Below are 16619 nucleotides of genomic sequence, written 5' to 3' on the forward strand. Positions count from 1 at the left end.
TGGACAACTGGGCCTCATCTAAAGACTGGCCCCTCCCAGCTCCTGGTGATGGTCATACACCAGGAATAGGGGCCCAGCACCACCAGATTTTCTGATTTTTTTTTTTTTTCTAAGACATAGTCTTGCTCTGTCACCAGGCTGGAGTGCAGTGGCACGATACTGGCTCACTGCAACCTCGGCCTCCCAGGTTCAAGCGATTTCCCCTGCCTTAGCCTCCTGAGTAGCTGGGACTACAGGGATGCGCCACCATGCCTGGCTAATTTTTTGTATTTTAGTAGAGATGAGGTTTTACCATGTTAGCCAGGGTGGTCTTGATCTCCTGACCTCGTGATCCTCCTGCCTCGGCCTCCCAAAGTGCTGGAATGACAGGCGTGAGCCACCATGCCTGGAAGACTTTCTGATTTTTAAATTATGCCAGAGACTGGGCGCGGTGGCTCAGGCCTGTCATTCCAACACTTTGGGAGGCTGAGGGTGGCAGATCACCTGAGGTTTAGGACTTCGAGACCAGACTGGCCAACACGGTAAAAACTTGTCTCTACTAAAAATTAAAAAAAAAATTAGCTGAGCGGGGTGGCACGTGACTGTAGTCCTAGCTACTTAGGAGGTTGAGGCAGGAGAATCACTTGAACCCGGGAAGCAGAGGTTGCAGTGAGCCAAGATCGCTTGAACCCGGGAAGCGGAGGTTGCAGTGAGCTGAGATCACGCCACTGCATTCCAGTCTGGGCGACAAAGCAAGACTCTGTCAGAAAAATAAAAATAAAATAAAAAGCCAGAAATCAAAATTTAAATATTGGAATCTAATCTTTTTTTTTTTTTTTTTTTTTAAATAAAAAGTATGCCTAAAACAACAGCAATAACAACAAGCCATCTATGGGCCAAACTGTGGGTGGGGAAACCTGTTTTGTACCTTTTATTTTATCCAATCTAACTGTGGTGGAGACACGAAATTGAGATCCCGAAAAGGGTAGTAAGTTTTCCCAAAGTTGTTTAGTCAGTTGCCAGATTATGGCTTGAATTAAATGTAAATGCTTCAGCTGGGCATGGTGGTGCATACCTGTAGTATAGCTGCTTGGGAGGCAAAGGTGGGAGGATTGCTTGAGCCCAGAAGTTCAAGGCACAGGTAGCTGTGATCTTGCCACCACACTTCAGCCTGGGCAGCAGAGCAAGACCTCATTTCAAAAAAAGAAAAATTTAAATTCTTCATTACAGAACAGCTGATGGTGGAGGTTTATTCTTGGGCAGGTACATATCTGATCTATTTATGTGTGTATCTATCTATGAATTTATCTATTTGGCACAGCTCTTTAACAAAATACAGCCTTTTTTTTTTTTTTTTTTTTTTTTTTTTTTAAAGTAAGGGTAATTGAAATAAAATTGTTTCCAAGGCTGGACAGCTCAGTAGTAAAATGCAGACTTGAACCACATTGCTTGAGTTTGAATTCAGCTCCAGAGCTTACCAGCTGTGTGATACTGGACACAGTATTTAACCCTTCTCTGCCTGACTTTCACATCTGAATAAGGAGATGATAAAAATACTTATAGAATGAAAGGAGATCAAACACATGAGGTACTTAGAATAAAGCCCAGCACACAGAAGTACAATTTCGTTGTTATCCCTGGTGGTGGTGGTGATGGTCATGATGGTTATGGTGATGGTGGGGGTGGTGGTGATATTGGTGATGGTCATGATGGTGGTGGTCATGATGGCGGCAGTAGTGATGGTGGTGGTGGTGGTGATCGTGGTGGTAGTGATGGCGTTGGTGGTGATGGCAGTGGTGGCAGTGATATTGGTGGTGGTGATGGTGGTAGTATTGGTGATGATGGTGGTGGTGATGGTCGTGGTAGTGGTGATGGTGACGGTGATGATGGTGACGTGATGGCGACGTGGTGATGGCGACGTGATGGTGGTGGTGACAGTGATATTGGTGGTGGTGATGGTGGTGATGGTTGTATTGGTGCTGATGGTGGTGGTGGTGGTGATGGCGATGGTGGTGATGATGGCGATGGTATGGTGTTGGCAGTGATATTGGTGGTGATGATGGTGATGATGGTGGTGATGGTGGTGATGACGATGGTGTGATATTGGTGGTGATGATGGTGATGGTGATGATGGCGATGGTGGTGATGGTGGTGATGATGGCGATGGTATGGTGTTGGCAGTGATTGGTGGTGATGATGGTGGTGATGGTGGTGATGGTGGCGATGGTATGGTATTGGCAGTGATATTGGTGGTGATGATGGTGATGGTGGCAATGGTGGTGATGATGGCAGTGGTAGGGTGTTGGCAGTGATATTGGTGGTGATGATGGTGGTGATGATGGCGATGGTGGCGATGGTGGTGATGGTGGTGATGATGGCGGTGGTATGGTGTTGGCAGTGATATTGGTGGTGGTTATGGCAGTGGTGATGATGGTGGTGGTGATTATATTGGTGGTGACGGTGGTGATGGTGATGGCGGTGGTGGTGGCAGTGGTATTGGTATTGGTGGTGGTGGTGATGGTGATGGCGGTGGTGGTGGCAGTGGTATTGGTATTGGTGGTGGTGGTGGTGATGGTGATGGCGGTGGTGGTGGCAGTGGTATTGGTATTGGTATTGGTGGTGGTGGTGATGGTGGCGGTGGTGGTGGTGGCAGTGGTATTGGTATTGGTGGTGGTGGTGATGGCGGCGGTGGTGGTGGTGGCAGTGGTATTGGTATTGGTGGTGGTGGTGATGGCGGCGGTGGTGGTGGTGGCAGTGGTATTGGTATTGGTGGTGGTGGTGATGGTGATGGCGGTGGTGGTGGCAGTGGTATTGGTATTGGTGGTGGTGGTGGTGATGGTGATGGCGGTGGTGGTGGCAGTGGTATTGGTATTGGTATTGGTGGTGGTGGTGATGGTGGCGGTGGTGGTGGTGGCAGTGGTATTGGTATTGGTGGTGGTGGTGATGGTGATGGCGGTGGTGGTGGCAGTGGTATTGGTATTGGTGGTGGTGGTGGTGATGGTGATGGCGGTGGTGGTGGCAGTGGTATTGGTATTGGTATTGGTGGTGGTGGTGATGGTGGCGGTGGTGGTGGTGGCAGTGGTATTGGTATTGGTGGTGGTGGTGATGGCGGCGGTGGTGGTGGTGGCAGTGGTATTGGTATTGGTGGTGGTGGTGATGGCGGCGGTGGTGGTGGTGGCAGTGGTATTGGTATTGGTGGTGGTGGTGATGGCGGCGGTGGTGGTGGTGGCAGTGGTATTGGTATTGGTGGTGGTGGTGATGGCGGCGGTGGTGGTGGCAGTGGTATTGGTATTGGTGGTGGTGGTGATGGCGGCGGTGGTGGTGGTGGCAGTGGTATTGGTATTGCTGGTGGTGGTGATGGCGGCGGTGGTGGTGGTGGCAGTGGTATTGGTATTGCTGGTGGTGGCGATGGTCATCGTGGGGGAGGTGATGCTAATAAATGAAGATGATTAGAAAGCCCTCAGTTCACAAGGTCAGAGTGATCTAGATGACACAGGTTCTTCAGTTATAAGAGAATATCCTTCAGCATTCCTTTAAATGGCTGTCTCCATCTTTTATACTACAGTGGGACTTGCCACAGGTTCTGGGGACTGTTAATGTGACATGAGATGCTACATACCTTTTTGTTGGTGAGGTTTTTTTGTGTGTATGCACTGTTGTGTGTGTGTGTGTGTGAGAGAGAGATAGAGAGAGAGAAAGACAGAGAGACAGAGTCTCGCTCTGTTGCCCAGGGTGTAGTGCAGTGGCATGATCTCAGCTCACTGCAACTTCCACCTTCCAGGCTCAGGCAGTCCTTCCACTTCAGCCTCCTGAGTGTCTGGGAATACAGGCACGTTCCATGCTCAGCCATTTTTTGTGTTTTTCATAGAGGCAGCATCTCACTATGTTGACTAGGCTCGTCTCGAACTCCTGGCCTAAAGTGGTCTGCCCACTTGGCCTCCCAAAGTGCTGGGATTACAGGCATGAGCCACGCATCTGACTTGTGTGCTCCTGCTAAGAGGGCTTTATTTTTATTTATTAATTTTGAAACAGGGTCTCTGTTGCTCAGGTGGGAGTGCAGAAGGCACCACGTACCTTTATCCCTTGTTCCTTGTTTCTTAGTCTTTCTGGCTACCGATCTTTTGAGTTTGCGTGTTCATCCTGAGAGGTCCTTGGATATATGGGAGCCTTGTCTGTTTCTTCAAACCCCGTGGCAGCTGGTTTCATGCCCCAGGCGAGCTCCTGTCCTCTGGGGTGTATCCTGCTGACCCCTCGCCTGTGTTTGCATTCGCAGGACTGGAATGTCACGTGGTATACCAGCAACCCTGACTTCACCAAGTGCTTTCAGAACACGGTCCTCGTGTGGGTGCCTTGTTTTTACCTCTGGGCCTGTTTCCCCTTCTACTTCCTCTATCTCTCCCGACATGACCGGGGCTACATTCAGATGACACTTCTCAACAAAACCAAAACTGTAAGTCACTAGGGGGTTTTGTTGTGGGGGGCAGGGAGGTGCACCTGGACGGGGAGTGGTGGTTGGTGAGAACTGACATTTCTCTTCTAGTTAGTTGGCTCTAAGTTCCTTCTTCTAGAAGGCAGAAGAGTAATGTGGGAGGTGAAAACCGGAGCTCTGGAGACAAACATGGGTACAAATGTTGGCTCTGCCGCTTAGTATTTGGCCTGGAGCAAATTTTGTAACCTTCCCAAGCCTCAGTTTCCCTGTTTATGCAACAGGAATGATAGGATTTTTCTCAGGGCATTACTGGGAGGTTATCAGCTCTTCCCCTCTTACTGAGGCGATCTCCTTTTTATTTAATTAAATATATGTGTGTAGATATTTTTCTGGCCAATTTTTAATTTATTTTTTGTAGAGAGAGGGGTCTTGCTGTGTTGCCCAGGCTGGTCTTGAATTAAAACCTGGCCTCAAGCAGTCCTCCTGCCTTGGTCTCCCAAAGTACTTGGATTACAGGTGTGAACCTCCATGCCTGGCCCCTATTTTTTTTTTTTAAAGTTGGCTTTTATTTTGAAATAATTTAAAGCTGCAGGAAAATTGCAATAATGGGCTGAGCGTGGTGGCTTACGCCTGTAATCCCAGCACTTTGGGAGGCCAAGACGGGCGGATCACTTGAGGCCAGGATTTTGAGACCAGCCAGGCCAACATGGTGAACCCTGTCTCTACGAAAAATATAAAAATGAGCTGGGTGTGGTGGCACATGCCTGTAATCTTAGCTACTTGGGAGGCTGAGGTGGGAGGATCCCTTGAACCTAGGAGGCGGAGGTTGCAGCAAACTGAGATTGTGCCACTGCACTCTAGCCTGTGCAACAGAGCGAGACTCCTTCTCGAAAAAAAAAAAAGTTGCGATAATGATACCAGGAACTGCCGCCTGATTTTCTCTATCCATCACTCATAGTCACTGTTTTTTTTGTTTTTTTGTTTTTTTATAAGACGGTGTTGCTCTGTCATCCAGGCTGGAGTGCAATGGTGTGATCACAGCATACTGCAACCTTGAACTCCTGGCTCAAGCCATCCTGCCTCAGCTTTTTGAGTAGCTAGTAGCTGGGACTGCAGGCATACCCCACCATGCCTGGCTAATTTAAAACCATTTTTTGTAGAGACAGGGTCTCGCTTTGTTGCCCACGCTGTTCTCAAGCTCCTGGCTTCCAGTGATCCTCCTGCCTCGGCCTCCCAAAGTGCTGATATTACAGGCATGAATCCGGCCTGTATTCACTGATTTTTTTAACCTTTTGCTACCTTTGTTTTATCATGAGCTTTTGCTCTCTCTCTATGTATGCATGCCATAATTTATTTTTTCTGAATCATTTGAGAATGGATGCACCTTGAGACGTATCCCACCCACAGAGGACCCTCAGGAAATGCTGGTTGAATGAATGGTTGTTGTGGAGTGCTTTCTTGTGCAGTGTGCCGGGGTTGAAGCTAGAGATGGGCTGTGGGCTGAGCTCTGGAGTGTTCAGGCAGTGGGGAGCATGGTGACCACACAAACAGTCCTGTTGGAGGCAGTGGGGCAGAGCAAGCCGGTGACAGACCGTCACGTGCCGGCCTGGATGCCACCTCACCCTACCGAGGACTTGTCCTTATCCCAGAGGATATGCCGTGTCCTAGGACTGTGGCTGATCGCTTGAAGGCTGGTTGCTTCCCCTACCCCTGGGGCTGAGCTGTTTGCGCAGGCCCTGGGGGAGGTTCCAGTGCTGTCCGTTGTAGGACGTGTATGTGCTTCTCTTCCAGGCCTTGGGATTTTTGCTGTGGATCGTCTGCTGGGCAGACCTCTTCTACTCTTTCTGGGAAAGAAGTCGGGGCATATTCCTGGCCCCAGTGTTTCTGGTCAGCCCAACTCTCTTGGGCATCACCATGGTAAGTAGGAGCTGGCTGTGATCCCTGGGCCATCTGCTGGGCTCAGTGGAGACCCAAAGTAGTAACTGGCATTTAGAAATATAAAGACACAGGCTGGGCATGGTGGCTCATGCCTGTAATCCCAGCACTATGGGAGGCTGAGACAGGTGGATCACTTGAGGTCAGGAGTTCGAGACGAGCCTGGCCAACATGGCAAAACCCCATCTTTACTAAAAATACATACATACATGTATGAGATATTTATGTATATGAGATATATATGTATATGTGAGATATAGATATGTGAGAGAGAGATATATACACATAAAATATAAAGCCCTTGCTGTGAAAACCCAGAAACCTGGCTTTTCTTGAAAAACTCAAAGATCTTGCAAGACTACAAAGACTACAATCATAGTTTTTTGAGGCAGTGATCAGCTGGAGCTGGGATACAAATGTAGTCTTTTTTTTTTTTTTTTTTTTTTTTTTTAAAAAAGAGATGGGATCTCACTTTCATCCAGGCTGGAGTGCAGGGGCATCATCATAGTTAACTACAACCTCAAACTTGTGGCCTCAAGCAATCCTCCTACCTCAGCCTTCTGAGTAGTTGGAACTACAGATGTGTGTCACCACGCCCAGCTTATTTTGGCTAATTTTAAGATTTTTTGTAGAAATGGGATCTCACTGTGTTGTCTAGGCTGGTCTTAAACTCTTGGCCGCAAGTGATCCTCCTGTCTGTTCCTCCTGGAGCACTGGCATTATAAGCATGAGCCACTGTTCCCAGCCCCAACTGCAGTCTTTGGATGGGGCGTGTGTTGTCCAGTTTGCCACGATCCCCACCACGCCTTACTGTCTTCCTTGCCACTGATTCTGAGTGACAGATGCCACCTTTTGTTGCGTTTGCCATACTTTACTCTTGTACTGGCTACTTTGGTCACTTATATACTAACTGCCGGGGACCTAAGGGCCTTGAGTTTTTAATATCTGGCGTAGGGGGTGGGTTGCTAAGCTAAACAGGGAACTGCTCTGTCCCAGGGGGATACACAACTTAGTGAGTGATAGAGACAAGGAAACAACTTTATTAATTACAGCTGACATGTATGGAGCACTTAACTGTATATGTACCTGGCAGTATTCTTGGTGTTTCATGTGTCTTGAAATTGATTGAATTTTCACAACAACCCTGTGAGATGGGTACTGCTTTGTCCCCATGTTACAGGTGAGGAAACAAGGCACGGAGAAGTTAAGTGTCCTACTCAAGGTCACACTGCTCATGTGCAGCTGAGTCAGTGGTGGGATCCCAGAGGCCATGCTTTTAGCCCCTGCAGCCTGCAGCTTCTGAGCCCCTGATCAGAGAGTTCTTGGAGAGTGTAGCCCTCAAGTATTGTAAAAAGAGGAGAGAGGCTGGGCATGGTGGCTCATGGCTGTAATCCCAGCACTTTGGGAGGCCAAGGTGGGAGACTCACTTGAGTTCGGGAGTTCGAGACCAGTCTAGCCAACATGGCAAAACCCCATCTCTACTAAAAAAAAAAAAAAAATTAGCCGGCATGGTGGCCCACACCTGTAGTCCCAGCTACTCAAGAGGCTGAGGCAGGAGAATTGCTTGAACCTGGGAAGCAGAGGCTGCACTAAGCCGAGATCGCGCCACTGCTCCAGTCTGGGGGACAGAGCGAGACCTCATCTCAAAAAAGAAAAAAAATAAAAAGAACAAGTTTAAGGCAGGACATTCTGAGCAGGGTGAACAGGTTGTGCAGGGAGGGGTAGAAGGTTAAGGCGAGTATGCAGGCAGGGAGGGCGAGGTATTCCATGAAGGAACACAGTGTGAAGGTTGCGGGGATAGAGTGGATGTGACAGAGGGGTCGGGAAAGGCAATGTGGAGCCAGATTGCCAAGGACCATGAATCTTTATTTTTCTAAATTAATTTTTAGTTTTTTAAATTTTAGAGTCAGAGTCATACTCTGTTGCCCAGGCTGGACTTCCCTGGCATGAGATCACAGCTTACTGCAGGCTTGAACTCCTGGGCTAAAATGATCCTTCTGCCTCAGCCTCCCAAGTAGCTGGGAACATAGACATGTGCCAACATGCCCGGCTAAATTTATTTTTTATTTTCTTTCCCCTATCGGGGGAAACCCTTCCCCCAGTATTCAGCGTGGGTTCTTTTCTATTTCCCTAAGCGTCAGCTGGTCTGAGAAATAAAGGGAAGGAGTACAAGAGAGAGAAATTCTAAAGCTGAGTGTCCGGGGGAGACGTCACACGTCGGCAGCTTCCGTGATGCTCCTGAGCTGTAAAACCAGCAAGTTTTTATTAGTGATTTTGAAAAGAGGAGGGAGTATATGAACAGGGTCAGAGAGATCACATGCTTCACAAGGTAATAAAATACCACAAAGCAAATGGAGGCAGGGCAAGATCACAGGACCACAGGACGGGGCAAAATTAAAATTGCTAATGAAGTTTCTGGCACGCATTGTCACTGATAACATCAGGAGAACAGGGTTTGAAAGCAGACAACCGGTCTGACCAAACTTTATTAGGCGGGAATTTCCTCATCCTGATAATCCTGGAAGCGCTACAGGAGACCGGGGCTTATTTCATCCCTTTGTCTTTGACCATTAAAGACAACCACCCCCAAAGCGGCCATTTCAGAGGCCTACCCTCAGGGCGCATTCTCTTTCTCAGGGATGTTCCTTGCTGAGAAAAAGAATTCAGCGATATTTCTCCTTTTGCTTTTGAAAGAAGAGAAACATGGCTCTTTTTCCGCCCGGTTCACTGGCAGTCAGAGTTTAAAGTTATCTCCCTTGTTCCATGAACATTGCTGTTACCCTGTTCTTCTTTTCAAGGTGCCTAGATTTCATATTGTTCAAGCACACATGCTCTACAAACAATTTGGGCAGTTAACGCAATCATCACAGGGTCCGGAGGTGACATACATCCTCCTCAGCTTACGAAGATGATGAGATTAAGAGATGAAAGTAAAGACAGGCATAGGAAATCACAAGGTATTGATTGGGGAAGTGATAAGTGTCCATGAAATCTTCACAATTTATGTTCAGAGATTGCAGTAAAGACAGGCGTAAGAAATTATAAAAGTAATAATTTGAGGAACTAATAAATGTCCATGAAATCTTCACAATTTGTGTTCTGCCATGGCTTCAGCTGGTCCCTCCATTTGGGGTCCCTGACTTCCTGCAACATTCCCCTGAGATGGAATTCCGCTCTTGTTGCCCAGGGTAGAGCATAATGACGTGATCTTGACTTGCTGCAACCTCTGCCTCCCGGGTTCAAGTGATTTTCCTGCCTCAGCCTTCTGAGTAGACGGGATTACAGGTATACACCACCACACCTGGCTAATTTTATATTCTTAGTAGGGGTGGGATTTCACCATGTTGGCCAGGCTGGTCTCGAACTCGCCACCTCAGGTGATCCACCTTGACCCCGCAAAGTGCTGTGATTACAGGCATGAGCCACCACCCCGGCCAATTTGTTATTTTTATGGAGACGGGGTCTCCCTGTGTTGCCCAGGCTGGCCTCAAACTCTTTGTCTCAAGTGATCTTCCTTTCTGGGCCTCCTAAAGTGCTGGGATTGTGGGTGTGAGCCACCATGCCTGGCCCAGACCATGATTCTATATAACACGCATAGGTGCTGTCCACTCTCTGCCAGGAACTGTCCTAATCCCTTTATTTATTAACCCTTTTACATTGTATATTAGATAAGCAAACTGTGGTACAGAGAGGAGAAGGACTGGCCCGAGGTCACCTGGTCAGTAAGTGGTAGGGCCAGCTTCCAGTCTAGGCCCCAGTGTGTAGCCTGGCACCTGTGGGGCTCTCTCTGCTTCACGCCTGGCTCTCCTGCTGGGTTTGATTCCCCTTTGTGTCCTCCGAGCCTGGCACTGTGCCTGGCATACAGTAAGCATCCCATAAATGTATGGAGGGAATGAGAGAGTAAAGGGCTTTGCTTTGTCCTGAATTTGGGTCTTGGGCTCAGCGTTCTGGCAGTGTGGTATTAGAGTGGATTTTTTTTTTTTTTTTAAATTTCACTATAATAGAGACAAGGTTTCTCCATGTTGCCCAGGCTAGTCTTAAACTCTTGGGCTCAAGTGATCCCCTCGCCTTGGCCTCCTAAAGTGGTGGGATTAAGGGCATGAGCCACTGTAACCTGGTCAGCTATTTTTGACTTGAGTAGATCGTCCTCCCTTAACTTTCCTTGTTCCTGGTCTTTTCTTTTTTCTTCGAGGCAGAGTTTTGCTCTTCTTGCCCAGGCTGGAGTGCAATGGCGTGATCTTGGCTCACTGCGACCTCGACCTCCTGGGTTTAAGAGATTCTCCTGCCTCAGCCTCCCCAGTAACTGGGATTACAGGCACACACCATCACGCCTGGCTAATTTTTGTATTTTTAGTAGAGACGAGGTTTCACCACGTTGGCCAGGCTGGTCTCAAACTTGACCTCGGGTGATCCACATGCCTCGGCCTCCCAAAGTGGTGGGATTACAGGTGTGAGCCACTATGCCCGGCCGTTCCTGGTCTTTGGATTGTTCATTTATGCCTCTGTCTGTCACCCTGGGGGTGACACAGGGGTGATAGTCGGAGGGCTGGGGCTTTTGACCCCTCAGGCGACTTTGAGCTGGGCTGGCCGAGAGGTGAACCGGCCTGTGAGATTGCCAGCCTGTCTTCGTCCACCTGAGGTCTCTGGGATGGAATGGAGGACAGCTCGCTGTGGATGCATCAGAAACATTCTGACTACATCTCAGGGAACCAGAATATGCAGGCACTGGGAATATGGGACAGGATGCAGCCAGCACACGTTTTTTTTTTTTTTTCTTTGAGATGGAGTCTCACTCTGTCACCCAGGCTGGAATGCAGTGGCATGATCTCAGCTCACTGTAGCCTCCGCCTTCCAGGTTCAAATGATTCTCCTGCCTCAGCTTCCCAGGTAGCTGGGACTACAGGTGCATGCCACCACGCCTGGATAATTTTTGTATTTTTAGTAGAGAGTTTCACCATGTTGGTCAGGCTGGTCTCAAACTCCTGACCTCAAGTGACCTGCCCGCCTTGGCCTCCCAAAGTGCTGAGATTACAGATATGAGCCACTGCGCCCGGCTGAATTTTTTTTTTTTTTTTAAATTTTTTTATGCCTACTCTGTACCAGGCATTGGAGACACAAGCATATAGTCTAGCTGTGCAAACAGACATTAAGCAGATGATTCCTCAAAAAGGCACAAAGTGTTTAAACGTTGCAGAGTGCCGTGCGAGGGTGAAGGTGGGGAGCTGGGTTTGGTCTGGAGGATAACCGGGCTTCTCTGAGGGAGGGATGGTGGAGCTGAAGCCTGAGAATGAGCAGGTTGTTAAAAAAACTGAAGGGTCTGAGGGCAGAGGACCAGTTGGGAAGAATAGCACATGTAAAGTCCTGGTGGTCACAAGGAAAACTTGAGAGTTCTGTGTGGCTGGAGCAGAGATGGCCGAGGCGGAGAGCAGGGGCGATGGGGCAGAGGCTGACCCCGGGGAACGTTGAGCATCAGGACAGGTGGGTTTTGTTTTTCATTCCAGGTACTCGGCCTGTTCTTTTAAATAAAGTTTTATTGGCATGAAGGCACGTCCATTCATTTACATCTTGTCTATGGCCACTTTCACACTACAGTGGCAAAGCTGAGTAGTTTTGATGTAGAGTCTATGGCCCATGAAGTCCAAAATACTTATTACGTGGTCCGTTAAGAAATAGTGTGGCTGGGAGCAGTGGCTCACGCCTGTAATCCCAGAATCTTGGGAGGCCAAGGCAAGCGGATCACCTGAGGTCAGGAGTTTGAGACTAGCCTGGCCAACATGGTTAAACCCTGTCTTTACTAAAAATACAAAAATTAACTAGGCGTAGTAGCAGGCACCTGTAGTCCCAGCCACTTGGGAGGCTGAGGCGGGAGGGTCACTTGAACCTGGGAGTCAGAGGTTGCAGTGAGCTGAGACTGCGCCGCTGCACCCCAGCCTGGGCGACAAGAGTGAAACTCTGTCTCAAAAAAAAAAAAAAAAAAGAAAAGAAAAATAACCAACAACTCCTATCGTGTGCTTCTCTCCTTAGCTGCTTGCTACCTTTTTAATTCAGCTGGAGAGGAGGAAGGGAGTTCAGTCCTCAGGGATCATGCTCACTTTCTGGCTGGTAGCCCTACTGTGTGCCCTAGCCATCCTGAGATCGAAAATTATGACTGCCTTAAAAGAGGTAAGTGGCGGTGGTCTCATTCCTCATCTTCCTTCAGTGGCCCCGGGGGGAGAGATGCTGGGTCCCTCTGGCTTGTGTAGGAGTCGTGCGTTGCCATGGGAACCAGGGGATGGGTACCACAAGCACCTAGCTTCTCCCTTGGTGACTTCCCTACCCCACCAAATCCTCACCAAGTCAGCCCCAGCTTTTTTTCTAGCACCTTCTTTCCCCAGGGCCCGATTTGTCTATGTTGCTCCCAGGGGCTCCTGTGGGACCTCCAAGGACAGGAGCTGTGGGCAAATGCCAGGCTGGCCCTATCAGCAGGAAACAGCAAGACAGGCGGCTCCAAATGCTGCCAGGTTGGGATGGAGCCGAGCCGGGAACAGTGTTTGCAGAGTGACTGTTCCCCCGGGGGACCCAAGGCTTGTCCTCACGTTACCTTTGTCCCATCAGTTGCTGCTCTGGCTGGAGAAGTTGTTTACATTGGCTGCCGTGAGCTGCTCCTAGGAATTTTGAGGAGTGTGCACTTTTTTTGTTGTTGTTGAGACGGAGTCTCGCTCTGTCGCCAGGCTAGAGTGCGTGGTCTTGGCTCACTGCAACTTCCACCTCCTGTGTTCAAGTGATTCTCCTGCCTCAGCCTCCTGAGTAGCTGGGACTACAGGCACGTGCCACCACACCTAGCTAATTTTTGTATTTTTAGTAGAGATGGGGTTTCACCATGTTGGCCAGGATGGTCTCGATCACTTGACCTCGTGATCCGCCCACCTTGGCCTCCCAAAGTGTTGGGATTACAGGCGTGAGCCCCCGTGCCCAACCTGGAGTGTGTGCTTTTAGAATAGCCTGCTGTTCCTGCTGTCTTGGAGCTAATTAGAGACTGGCGTGAGGCAAAGGAAGGAAAAGAAGCTGAACATTTGACTATTGAACGCCTACATATTGTCATGAGTGATGGCAGCTGATGCTGTTTGAGTTCATGTTTTCAAAGTGCCTCGCAGGGGACTATGTATATTTCACAGGTACTCTTCCTGACCTCTTGCAGTGACTTGGACAGAATTTCTCCGCCTCAGCACTAATCGACATTTTAGATACAACATTCTTGGTTGTAGGGGCTATCCTGGGCTTTGTAGACATTTAGGGGCGTCCCTGGCTTCCCCTGACTGGGTGCCAGAACACTCCCAAGTTACAACAAACAAGATGTCCCCTCACACTGCCAGATGTTTCCTGGGAGGCAGAATCACCCCTGGTTAAGAACCATAGGTGATTTATAGGTGGGGAAACTGAGGCACAGAGTGGTTCAATAAGTTGACAAGATCCCACAGCTAGTATGGGAGAGCCAGGCCTTGATACAGCTCTGTTTCCCTCCCAAGCCCTGTCTTCCTCCCGTCAGGCAGCGGTGAGCAGTGAGACTACCCGTGATGGAGCCGGCTTTCTGCCATTACATCCCTGGGGGAGCTGGGAGCCTGCAATGGCCCTGGAGTTGAGTGGGTGCACCTTCCATGGTGCTGTCTGCCCTCTGGGCTTCTGCTACCTGCTCTCAGAATGTGATCTTTTTTTTTTTTTTTTGAGATGGAATCTGGCTCTGTCACACAGGCTGCAGTGCAGTGGCGGGATATCGGCTCACTGCAACCTCCGCCTCCTGGGTTCAAGTGATTCTTCTGTCTCAGCCTCCTGAGTAGCTGGGATTACAGTCACCTGCCATCACGCCTGGCTAATTGTATTTTTAGTAGAGACAGGCTTTCACCGTGTTGACCAGGCTGGTCTCCAACTCTTGACGTCAGTTGATCTGCCTGTCTTGGCCTCCAGAAGTGCTAGGATTACAGGCGTGAGCCACCGCACACAGCCCCACAATGTGATCTTTTTCCTCCTTCCTTCCCCACCACACAGGACGCCCAGGTGGACCTGTTTCGTGACATCACTTTCTACGTCTACTTTTCCCTCGTACTCATTCAGCTCGTCTTGTCCTGTTTCTCAGATCGTTCACCCCTGTTCTCGGAAACCATCCACGACCCTGTAAGTGTGACCACAGACAAGTGTGTGTGTGTGTGTGTGTGTGTGAGAGAGAGAGAGAGAGAAGCATGACACGGTACCAGCTAACATTTCTTAGATCCATCCAGGATCTCATTCCAGCCTGCCTCAACCCCTGATACAGGGAATATCGTCCCGCCTACTTTACAGATGGAAAAACTGAGGCTTAGATGTGACTAGGGGAGCTGAAGGAGAGAATCTAGTTTGTTGTTGATGAACTACTGTGTCTTGCAGGCCTGTAGGTTTCTCACTTGGCATGGTGATTATGGAAAGTGTGAGCAGATAATTACAAATCAGATTTTTTTAATGAATTCTAGCTGTCCAGATCCAGATGTTCTGGAAAAGTGAGAGGTTGTGACAGGTTAGGCCTATAATCCCACAGGGCAGAGCTGAGGAGTTGCTGGAGTCCCCACCACTCCCTATTGTATTATACTGGCTTGCTTTCTGCACTTGTGGCAGGTGCCTGGCCCTGAGGGATTTGAGTTTGAGACCTTTGGTCTGTTTTGTCAGTTTCAGAGAAATTCTGTAAATACAGAAACTTATCAGTGAGGAGTGTGGAGATGGCCACCCTTTCTGCTAGTAAAACAAAAGGGAACACTTTATTCATTTCCCTTAATTTTTTTATTTCTTCTTTTTTTGAGACAGGATTTTGCTCTGTTGCTCAGGCTGGAGTGCAGTGGTGTGATCTCGGCTTACTGTAGCCTTGACCTACTGGGCTCACGCAATCCTCCTACCTCAGCTTTCTGAATAGCTGGAATTACAGGCACGCACCACCATGCCTGGCTAATTTTTTTCTTTCTTCAACTTTTATTTTAAGTTCCAGGGCACATGTATAGGATGTGCAGCTTTGTTACATAGATAAATGTGTGCCATGGTGATTTGCTGCACAGATCAAACCATCATCTAGGGATCAAGCCCAGGATCCATTAGCTATTCTTCGTGATGCTCTCCCGCCACCTGCTCCCCAACTTGGCTGGCTTTTAGTTAATTAATAATTAAAGATGGGGAGATGGGGTCTTACTATGTTGTCCAGGCTGGTCTCAAACCCCTGGGCTCAATCGATCTTCTCACCTTGGCCTCTCAAATTGCTGGGATTACAGGTGTGACTCACCATACCCAGCCTATTCTTTATTTTTTTTTGTAACAGAGCTGGGATCTTGCTGTGTTGCCCAGGCTTATGTGCAGCTTTTGATAAGAGAGATATGGGAAGGCCTGCCCAGAAAACTGCATGTGAGCAGAGACCTAAGGGGTGAGGGAGTGGGTGGAGCAAACACCTAGAGGAAAAGTGTTACAGGCAGAGGGGAGCAAGTGCGAGGGCCCTGGGGTGGGGAGGTGTGGAGGAAACAGCAGGAAAAAGCCAGCACAGCAGGAGAAGGCTAAGAGACGGTGGGTGCCTGAGAGGTGGGACAGTCCCCTTGTGAGCCGGATGAGCTGTTTGGGTTTTATTGTGAGTGTGGCAGGGAGGCCTTGGAGCACCTGTTTAATGCGGATCCATGGCTAGTCAGCTGGTAATGGGCAGACTGCAGTGGGAGCACTTTTTACCTCTGTGGTTCTTTGGGTTTGGCCTGAACCTCTGTGAGGGGCAGAGGCTCGCCTTGTGGGTGATAAAAGGGCTTGGTGGGCATCAGTATGGAGGAGGAGGTTGACGATAACCAAGAGATTTTAGAAACCTATGTCCCAGGCCAGGCGTGGTGGCTCACACCCGTAATCCCAGCACTTTGGGAATCTGAGGCAGGCAAATCACTTGAGTTCAGGAGTTCGAGACCAGCCTAGCCAACGTGGTGAAACGCCATCTCTGCTAAAAATACAAAAATTAGCCAGGCGTGGTGGTGCACGCTTGTAATCCCAGCACTTTGAGAGGCCAAGGCGAGAGGATCAGTTGAGCCCAGGGGTTTGAGACCAGCCTGGGCAACATAGTAAGACCCCATCTCCCCATCTTTAATTATTAATTAATTAATTAAAAGTAAGCCAAGTTGGGGAGCAGGTGGTGGGAGAGCATCAGGAAGAATAATTCAGTTGGGAGGCTGAGGCAGCAGAATCACTTGACCCTGGGAAGCAGAGGTTACAGTGAGCGGAGATCACACCACTGTACTCCAACCTGGGTGACAGAGTG

At 49.0% G+C, this 16619-nt stretch overlaps 1 protein-coding gene across 1 annotated transcript in view; it reads left to right on the forward strand.

The window, feature by feature from the left end:
- Nucleotides 1–16619, forward strand: part of ABCC1 (ATP binding cassette subfamily C member 1 (ABCC1 blood group)) — a 192634-nt gene that overhangs the window by 50996 nt on the left and 125019 nt on the right. The window contains exons 2-5 of the mRNA XM_007986551.3: nucleotides 4253–4429; nucleotides 6200–6325; nucleotides 12368–12505; nucleotides 14366–14491. Coding sequence (XP_007984742.3) covers nucleotides 4253–4429; nucleotides 6200–6325; nucleotides 12368–12505; nucleotides 14366–14491 — 567 coding nt within the window. The remainder of the gene's footprint in view (nucleotides 1–4252; nucleotides 4430–6199; nucleotides 6326–12367; nucleotides 12506–14365; nucleotides 14492–16619) is intronic.

This window comes from Chlorocebus sabaeus, chromosome 5, assembly GCF_047675955.1.
Source record: "Chlorocebus sabaeus isolate Y175 chromosome 5, mChlSab1.0.hap1, whole genome shotgun sequence".
NCBI lineage: Eukaryota > Metazoa > Chordata > Mammalia > Primates > Cercopithecidae > Chlorocebus > Chlorocebus sabaeus.